This window comes from Chiloscyllium plagiosum, unplaced genomic scaffold, assembly GCF_004010195.1.
Source record: "Chiloscyllium plagiosum isolate BGI_BamShark_2017 unplaced genomic scaffold, ASM401019v2 scaf_4134, whole genome shotgun sequence".
Lineage (NCBI taxonomy): Eukaryota > Metazoa > Chordata > Chondrichthyes > Orectolobiformes > Hemiscylliidae > Chiloscyllium > Chiloscyllium plagiosum.
Genome location: NW_025210512.1, coordinates 9,970 through 19,723, shown reverse-complemented (window position 1 = coordinate 19,723; position 9,754 = coordinate 9,970). Strand labels below are relative to the sequence as shown.

Sequence of the window (9,754 nt, the reverse complement as noted above, 5' to 3'; positions counted from 1 at the left end):
GCCACCAGCAGCGCAGCCATTCACTTCAGGGATGCCGACCAGAGCAGAATTGGTGAAATCTCCGAGGATTGCAGAAGGTTGGGAGGACCACGGAGGAATGTGAACGCGAGGCTGGAGGATCGCAGGTCTACGACGTTGTCGGACAAGAGGGACACGCGGGTGGCAGGTTAACAGGACGTAGCGTTAACGTCGAGGAAGGGGACGGGGACGGGGGAGGCCAAGGGGAGAACGTCAGGTTCCAGAAACCTGCTTTTAACCAGGAGGACACAAATCAGTGCGCCCTGAGGGCACACAGGGCCAAAACGCCGGAGCCGGTGAACCCTTACCGTAACTCCTTCTGTCGATTTGATGGACAGCAGCATCACGGTGGTCATCTTCTCAAGGTGCGGTGCCATGTTCGGGCCCATCACCACTGACAGCGCGGCAAAGAGGCTGTAGCTGCAGAAACAGAAACAGGGGGCTCAGTCAAGGCCGAAGGAGGTGGGCGCAGGGGAAACCGACGAGATCTACACCAAAGGTGCCGGCGGTGCCTGGGGGGAGGGGGGGGGGGGAACAGAAGGAACTGAGCCGTCCTCCTTCCTGCAAAGGGGATTCAGGAAGGGATTTAGCAGAGAGCCGCCAAATTGTGAAGGGTTGCGACAGGGAAGATCGTGAGAAACGACGGAGAGGCTGAACAGGCTGGGGCTGTTTTCCCTGGAGCGTCGGAGGCTGAGGGGTGACCTTATAGAGGTTTATAAAATCATGAGGGGGCATCGAGAGGGTAAATAGACCAGAATAGGGAGGGGTTAGAGGGAGATGGGCCAAGTGCTGGGGAATGGGACTGGGTTAGGGTTAGGGATATCTGGGTCGGCATGGACGGGATGGGCCGAAGGGTCTGTTTCCGTGCTGTACATCTCTATGACTCTTTGACATGGAGGGGTCTGCCTGGAAGTGCAGGAGAAACAGATTCAATAGCAACTTTCTAAAGGGATTGAGGTAATTCACTAAAGAGGTAAAAATACAGAGAGATAAGGGAAGGAGCAGTGGAGGGAGATTAATCGGATGGCCAAACAGGGACGATGTGGTGGCTCAAATAAACTCCTCCTGCATGGCTTTGTTCTAGGAATCATTGCTATGTAGTTTAAGAACAGCAGCTTGCTTTAAACATGGTGCTGTTAAACTCATAAAACTTTGTAAAGCACCAAAGAAATCACAAAATCCAGGGGAGTCCAGAGACGGAGAGTGAGTAATCAGGGCCCAGGCCCAAGGCACTTGGTTGAGGAGGGTGGGTAAAACAGGAAGAGGGATTTCGGGAAAGCAATTCCAAAGCCAAGGTCCTTGGATAACAGAGGGCACAGCCAGAAAAGGAGCAGCGGTGTGCCAGCCCGCAACGGGCAAGTAAGCTCAAATTGAACGAATGCAGATAAAGAAGGGTTGGGAGGCTGGAGGAGGAGGTCACAGAGGGAGGGAAGGCAAGGTGACGGAGGGATCTGGAGGGAAGGATGATAACTTTAAATATCAAATCACTTTCAGACTGGGAGCCAGTACAGGTCAGGAAGCACAGGGACAATGGATGATAGGGTGCGAGTCAGCCGAACTCCAGACGGGCTCAGGTTTACAGTCAGGAACACATCGATTTGTGGAGATAAAGAAAGGACAGAAAAGGGATTCAGCAGCAGATGAGGGGGGTGGGGGGGGTGGGGGGGCTGTGGGCAGCACGGTGGCTCAGTGGTTAGCACCGCTGCCTCACAGCGCCAGGGACCCGGGTTCGATTCCAACCTCGGGCGACTCTCTGTGTGCAGTTAGGGTGGATTGGCCATGCTAAATTACCCAAAGTGCCCAGGGATGTGCAGGTTAGGGTGGATTGGCCATGCTAAATTACCCATAGTGCCCAGGGATGTGCAGGTTAGGGTGGATTGGCCATGCTAAAGTACCCATAGTGCCCTGGGATGTGCACGTTAGGGTGGATTGGCCATGCTAAATTACCCATAGTGCTCAGGGATGTGCAGGTTAGGGTGGATTGGCCATGCTAAAGTACCCACAGAGTCCAGGGATGTGCAGGTTAGGGTGGATTGGCCATGCTAAATTACCCATAGTGCCCAGGGATGTGTAGGTTAGGGTGGATTGGCCATGCTAAATTACCCATAGTGCTCAGGGATGTGTAGGTTAGGGTGGATTGGCCGTGCTAAATTACCCACAGAGTCAGGTGCATTACTTAGAGGGGAAAGGGTCTGGATGGGTTACTGTTCGGAGGGTGGGTGTGGACAGGCGGGGCCAAATCGCCTGTTTCCACACTGTGGAGAATCGAACCTAAGAAAGTGAAAGGCCAAACTGAAATTTCGGCATTTGACGAACCAGGATGTGGAGGTCAGGAGGAAGTGCATTCGTACAGAATACCAAGAGGGCAATACATACCAGGACATGCTGTATCGCTGGGCTTCGACTGAAGAATTGCGTGTTACTGCCCGGCAAATATCTGACATGGTCCACTTTGCCACCCAGAGCTTACTGCTCTGAACACTCGAAGAATTGAGGGGGGTTATCCAGAAATTGGCACCTACCACCTCGGGGCAAACTTACGTGCACCTCCGCAAATCAGGGTCATCCACGTGGTCAATAAGGTTCAGCCCGAGTTGGCAGCATTCCTCAGCAAGGGGAAGAAAGACGTCTTTGCCAATGGTCCGAGCAAGCACTCCTAATGTTTCTGCAATTGGCAAAAAAATAACTCGGCAGCTTAGTCCAAACCAGTTTCTCACTCCCACAGCCTCGCTTTCCAAAGCACTTTTAACATCAGCAAAAATATAAAGGCAATCGTGTAAACCAAACGGCTACCACTCTTTCCATTCAATGTGTGTCCAGGTAGGGCAAACCTCTCCTTCCACAGTCCGCCATCACACCCTCCCAGGGCCAGGGACAGCACCGGGTTAGATACAGAGTAAAGCTCCCTCTACACTGTCCCCCATCCCAGGGACAGGGACAGCACGGGGTTAGATACAGAGTAAAGCTCCCTCTACACTGTCACCCCCATCCCAGGGACAGCACGGGGTTAGATACAGAGTAAAGCTCCCTCTACACTGTCCCCCCCCATCCGGGGCAGGGGCAGCATGGGGCAGCACTGCGCTCCCTCGGCGCTGACCCTCCGACAGCACTGCGCTCCCTCGGCGCTGACCCTCCGACAGCACTGCGCTCCCTCGGCGCTGACCCTCCGACAGCACTGCGCTCCCTCGGCGCTGACCCTCCGACAGCACTGCGCTCCCTCGGCGCTGACCCTCCGACAGCACTGCGCTCCCTCGGCGCTGACCCTCCGACAGCACTGCGCTCCCTCGGCGCTGACCCTCCGACAGCACTGCGCTCCCTCGGCGCTGACCCTCCGACAGCACTGCGCTCCCTCGGCGCTGACCCTCCGACAGCACTGCGCTCCCTCGGCGCTGACCCTCCGACAGCACTGCGCTCCCTCGGCGCTGACCCTCCGACAGCACTGCGCTCCCTCGGCGCTGACCCTCCGACAGCACTGCGCTCCCTCGGCGCTGACCCTCCGACAGCACTGCGCTCCCTCGGCGCTGACCCTCCGACAGCACTGCGCTCCCTCGGCGCTGACCCTCCGACAGCACTGCGCTCCCTCGGCGCTGACCCTCCGACAGCACTGCGCTCCCTCGGCGCTGACCCTCCGACAGCACTGCGCTCCCTCGGCGCTGACCCTCCGACAGCACTGCGCTCCCTCGGCGCTGACCCTCCGACAGCACTGCGCTCCCTCGGCGCTGACCCTCCGACAGCACTGCGCTCCCTCGGCGCTGACCCTCCGACAGCACTGCGCTCCCTCGGCGCTGACCCTCCGACAGCACTGCGCTCCCTCGGCGCTGACCCTCCGACAGCACTGCGCTCCCTCGGCGCTGACCCTCCGACAGCACTGCGCTCCCTCGGCGCTGACCCTCCGACAGCACTGCGCTCCCTCGGCGCTGACCCTCCGACAGCACTGCGCTCCCTCGGCGCTGACCCTCCGACAGCACTGCGCTCCCTCGGCGCTGACCCTCCGACAGCACTGCGCTCCCTCGGCGCTGACCCTCCGACAGCACTGCGCTCCCTCGGCGCTGACCCTCCGACAGCACTGCGCTCCCTCGGCGCTGACCCTCCGACAGCACTGCGCTCCCTCGGCGCTGACCCTCCGACAGCACTGCGCTCCCTCGGCGCTGACCCTCCGACAGCACTGCGCTCCCTCGGCGCTGACCCTCCGACAGCACTGCGCTCCCTCGGCGCTGACCCTCCGACAGCACTGCGCTCCCTCGGCGCTGACCCTCCGACAGCACTGCGCTCCCTCGGCGCTGACCCTCCGACAGCACTGCGCTCCCTCGGCGCTGACCCTCCGACAGCACTGCGCTCCCTCGGCGCTGACCCTCCGACAGCACTGCGCTCCCTCGGCGCTGACCCTCCGACAGCACTGCGCTCCCTCGGCGCTGACCCTCCGACAGCACTGCGCTCCCTCGGCGCTGACCCTCCGACAGCACTGCGCTCCCTCGGCGCTGACCCTCCGACAGCACTGCGCTCCCTCGGCGCTGACCCTCCGACAGCACTGCGCTCCCTCGGCGCTGACCCTCCGACAGCACTGCGCTCCCTCGGCGCTGACCCTCCGACAGCACTGCGCTCCCTCGGCGCTGACCCTCCGACAGCACTGCGCTCCCTCGGCGCTGACCCTCCGACAGCACTGCGCTCCCTCGGCGCTGACCCTCCGACAGCACTGCGCTCCCTCGGCGCTGACCCTCCGACAGCACTGCGCTCCCTCGGCGCTGACCCTCCGACAGCACTGCGCTCCCTCGGCGCTGACCCTCCGACAGCACTGCGCTCCCTCGGCGCTGACCCTCCGACAGCACTGCGCTCCCTCGGCGCTGACCCTCCGACAGCACTGCGCTCCCTCGGCGCTGACCCTCCGACAGCACTGCGCTCCCTCGGCGCTGACCCTCCGACAGCACTGCGCTCCCTCGGCGCTGACCCTCCGACAGCACTGCGCTCCCTCGGCGCTGACCCTCCGACAGCACTGCGCTCCCTCGGCGCTGACCCTCCGACAGCACTGCGCTCCCTCGGCGCTGACCCTCCGACAGCACTGCGCTCCCTCGGCGCTGACCCTCCGACAGCACTGCGCTCCCTCGGCGCTGACCCTCCGACAGCACTGCGCTCCCTCGGCGCTGACCCTCCGACAGCACTGCGCTCCCTCGGCGCTGACCCTCCGACAGCACTGCGCTCCCTCGGCGCTGACCCTCCGACAGCACTGCGCTCCCTCGGCGCTGACCCTCCGACAGCACTGCGCTCCCTCGGCGCTGACCCTCCGACAGCACTGCGCTCCCTCGGCGCTGACCCTCCGACAGCACTGCGCTCCCTCGGCGCTGACCCTCCGACAGCACTGCGCTCCCTCGGCGCTGACCCTCCGACAGCACTGCGCTCCCTCGGCGCTGACCCTCCGACAGCACTGCGCTCCCTCGGCGCTGACCCTCCGACAGCACTGCGCTCCCTCGGCGCTGACCCTCCGACAGCACTGCGCTCCCTCGGCGCTGACCCTCCGACAGCACTGCGCTCCCTCGGCGCTGACCCTCCGACAGCACTGCGCTCCCTCGGCGCTGACCCTCCGACAGCACTGCGCTCCCTCGGCGCTGACCCTCCGACAGCACTGCGCTCCCTCGGCGCTGACCCTCCGACAGCACTGCGCTCCCTCGGCGCTGACCCTCCGACAGCACTGCGCTCCCTCGGCGCTGACCCTCCGACAGCACTGCGCTCCCTCGGCGCTGACCCTCCGACAGCACTGCGCTCCCTCGGCGCTGACCCTCCGACAGCACTGCGCTCCCTCGGCGCTGACCCTCCGACAGCACTGCGCTCCCTCGGCGCTGACCCTCCGACAGCACTGCGCTCCCTCGGCGCTGACCCTCCGACAGCACTGCGCTCCCTCGGCGCTGACCCTCCGACAGCACTGCGCTCCCTCGGCGCTGACCCTCCGACAGCACTGCGCTCCCTCGGCGCTGACCCTCCGACAGCACTGCGCTCCCTCGGCGCTGACCCTCCGACAGCACTGCGCTCCCTCGGCGCTGACCCTCCGACAGCACTGCGCTCCCTCGGCGCTGACCCTCCGACAGCACTGCGCTCCCTCGGCGCTGACCCTCCGACAGCACTGCGCTCCCTCGGCGCTGACCCTCCGACAGCACTGCGCTCCCTCGGCGCTGACCCTCCGACAGCACTGCGCTCCCTCGGCGCTGACCCTCCGACAGCACTGCGCTCCCTCGGCGCTGACCCTCCGACAGCACTGCGCTCCCTCGGCGCTGACCCTCCGACAGCACTGCGCTCCCTCGGCGCTGACCCTCCGACAGCACTGCGCTCCCTCGGCGCTGACCCTCCGACAGCACTGCGCTCCCTCGGCGCTGACCCTCCGACAGCACTGCGCTCCCTCGGCGCTGACCCTCCGACAGCACTGCGCTCCCTCGGCGCTGACCCTCCGACAGCACTGCGCTCCCTCGGCGCTGACCCTCCGACAGCACTGCGCTCCCTCGGCGCTGACCCTCCGACAGCACCGCGCTCCCTCGGCGCTGATTCTCTGACAGCATCGCGCTCCCTCGGCGCTGACCCTCCGACAGCACTGCGCTCCCTCGGCGCTGACCCTCCGACAGCACTGCGCTCCCTCGGCGCTGACCCTCCGACAGCGCGGCGCTCCCTCGGCGCTGACTCTCTGTCAGCACCGCGCTGACCCTCCGACAGCACGGCGCTCCCTCTCCGACAGCGCCCCGCTCCCTCGGCGCTGACCCTCCGACAGCGCGGCGATCCCTCGGCGCTGACCCTCCGACAGCACTGCGCTCCCTCGGCGCTGACCCTCCGACAGCACTGCGCTCCCTCGGCGCTGACCCTCCGACAGCGCGGCGCTCCCTCGGCGCTGACTCTCTGTCAGCACCGCGCTGACCCTCCGACAGCACGGCGCTCCCTCGGCGCTGACTCTCTGTCAGCACCGCGCTGACCCTCCGACAGCACGGCGCTCCCTCTCCGACAGCGCCCCGCTCCCTCGGCGCTGACCCTTCAACAGCGCGGCGATCCCTCGGCGCTGACTCTCTGACAGCACCGCGCTGACTCTCTGACAGCACCGCGCTGACTCTCTGACAGCACCGCGCTGACCCTCTGACAGCACCGCGCTGACTCTCTGACAGCACCGCGCTGACCCTCTGACAGCGCCGCGCTCCCTCGGCGCTGACCCTCCGACAGCACGTCGCTCCCTTGGCACTGACTCTCTGACAGCACCGCGCTCCCTCACTGCTGCAGTTCCAAGCAATTGCACTCCTTCGGCACAGCACAGGGAAAGTGGGGCTGGTAATGCAGGGTTCAATTCCCTGGAATGGGAATGCGCGCCCTAATTGAAATGGTTTAGAGGCGCTTAAATGCATCCTCGTGTATTGAGAACCTATGCCAGTGTTCAAGGGCGCTGCCACTTAGCTGAACTTCACGCACCGGTCCATTCGCACCCTCCCTCCCTCCACCTCCAGGCAATAACAACTTCAACACCGCGCCCAGGAAAGGCAGTCTCACCCAGTGACTGGATCTGGACCTGTCGCAGCTCCTCACTCGTGTTCACCAAGTATCCTTTCAGCTGCACGATCACTGCCTGGAAGTACGGAAGCAGTCCCTCTTTGGCAGCGCTGGCTGAGGCGATTGAAGGGCAGACACGTGGAAGGAGAAAGAGGAGAAGACGGGTGGGTAAATTGCGGGGAAAACCTGACAAAGCAGTGCACATCCAAAATCAGGAAGGGCTTGCAGAGAGGAAATAGGTTTGCGGTGCGGGGAGTTGCTAACCGGAGGATCCAGCTTTTAGCGGCTTGGTGCAGAAGCCCAGAGGCAGTGAGGTACTCTGATCTCGGAAACACTGCGTGAACAGGAGGCAGATACAGGAGGGATTGAGAAGGGAAGTCCAAATGTGGTTGATGGGAAAATCCTTGCAGGGTGTCACCCAGAGGAGTGTTTGAACGGGACGGTACGCACAACGCCGACTCACCGATAGCACCGATTGCACTGACTGCCAATTCCTTCTCCCGGTTGCTGTTGGATGAGCACAGAGCGGTCAACATCCTGTCCATCAGTGTGGGCAAGTATGGTTCGATCTTCTTCCCTGTAAAACATGGCCAGCAAAAACAAAAAAACAAAAACCACACCGTCAGAAACACACATCTCCGGTTAGAGCCCATCTCGAGCACAAAACCCCTGCTCAGCCCCCCATTCAGTTCCGGCCTCTGGCCTTGCGCAGAATGCATCGGGGTGATGCTCAGGCTTAGGAAGGGCCGGATTGTGAGGAGGGTTTAACACAAGAACGAGCAGGAGCAGGCCATTCAGCCCATCGATCCTGTCTGCCATTCCATACCATCACAGCTGACCAAACACTTCACCGCCTTTGCAGAACTACCTTAACGCAGTCCCTGGAGTAAAACCGTTCCTCCTTATCTCGGGCAGAAGTGGCTTCCCTCTTACTTTGGAAGTTGCGCCCCGTGATTCCAAACCCTCCCAACCAGGGGAGATATCTCACCCTGCCTTGACACTGCTCCCAAACACTGCCACGACCCTCCTTAATATAATGCTGAGTATTCCACATCACCATGAATTCCGGGCTGTTTGATGCCTCACTATCAGCACAGAGACAGCTCCACCGAGAGGTCAGTCAGGTTCTGACAGGGGTAAGGACCCGGGACGCCAATTACAAATTCTCAGAACTCTCCCTTCTCAGCTTCGGGGAGGTCACATCTCCTCCTTCTCCAGGAGGAGGAGACAGGCCCAGTTTGTCCCATCCTTTCACTGCTCAGTCCCACCATCCCGGGTACAACTCTGGGGCCCTGACCACGATGGTCATACCTCGACTGTAATCTTTAGCCCCAGAGACACGAGGCATCGGTTGGAACTTACCTTCACTTCAGGCAAAATTGGGAACGGTGACAGTATTCTTTACTGTCGCCAGGGTGCACACGACCTTGACAAAGGGTACACCACATAACCGAGACACAGGTTTAGGGATTCAGTTCACAAGAGGTTACGGGTCAGAACCTGAAGCCAGCAGGGAAATAAAGGCCAAAATCGGAACAACCGTCTTAGAAGCAAACAAAAAAAAGGCGACCAGAACAGGACGCAGAGTCTCAAACAGGAGCGACGCTTATTCAGTGGCACCTTACCCAGGTTCTCGACAAAGTTCTCCAGGGCGTAGTAAGCCTTCGTGAGATGGCCACCCTTCGAGCTGTCGATTGTGCCCAGGTAGTTCAGGAGAAGGGGCATGATCTCATCGGAGTATTTACTAATATCAGGCTGTGGGGAGGGAGGGAAACACAGCACACCAAAGTATTGAAGCACGTGAAACAGAAAGGCACCACAGCTCATTCCGCTAACGGACCGCAGCTCAGCAGAGCACTGTCATCGCCGCTCCTTACCTGCAGAAACTCGGAGAACTGACCGAGGGCAAACAGGGCAGCATTACGGACCACCTGGCTCTGGTCGGTCAGGGCCTGACAGATGCAGTGGAGCATGGGATGGAGATGTCTGAGAACAAAATGGTGACAAGGTAACATTGACACAGCAGCACAGGGACTCAGTTATCTTCAAACACATTCATGCACACTCACTGCTGTTTGCTGCTCACTCTGTACCCCTATTACAGTGTGTACTGATGGGTGTTCACACTGCAGTCTCTCCCCCTATTACAGTGCGTACTGATGGGTGTTTACACCGTAGTCTGTATCCCTATTACAGTGCGTACTGATGGGTGTTCACACCGCAGTCT

At 61.4% G+C, this 9,754-nt stretch overlaps 1 protein-coding gene across 1 annotated transcript; it reads right to left on the bottom strand.

The window, feature by feature from the left end:
- Window positions 1–152: 152 nt before the first annotated feature.
- LOC122546922 (importin-4-like) lies at window positions 153–9,509 on the bottom strand. The gene is made up of 6 exons (XM_043685532.1): window positions 9,405–9,509; window positions 9,153–9,282; window positions 7,991–8,104; window positions 7,528–7,641; window positions 2,560–2,683; window positions 153–438 (listed from the first exon to the last, which is right to left on the bottom strand). Exons 1-6 carry the CDS (start codon window positions 9,498–9,500, stop codon window positions 168–170), a joined length of 849 nt encoding a protein of 282 aa, XP_043541467.1. The 5' UTR covers window positions 9,501–9,509; the 3' UTR covers window positions 153–167.
- Between the last annotated feature and the right edge of the window lie 245 nt (window positions 9,510–9,754).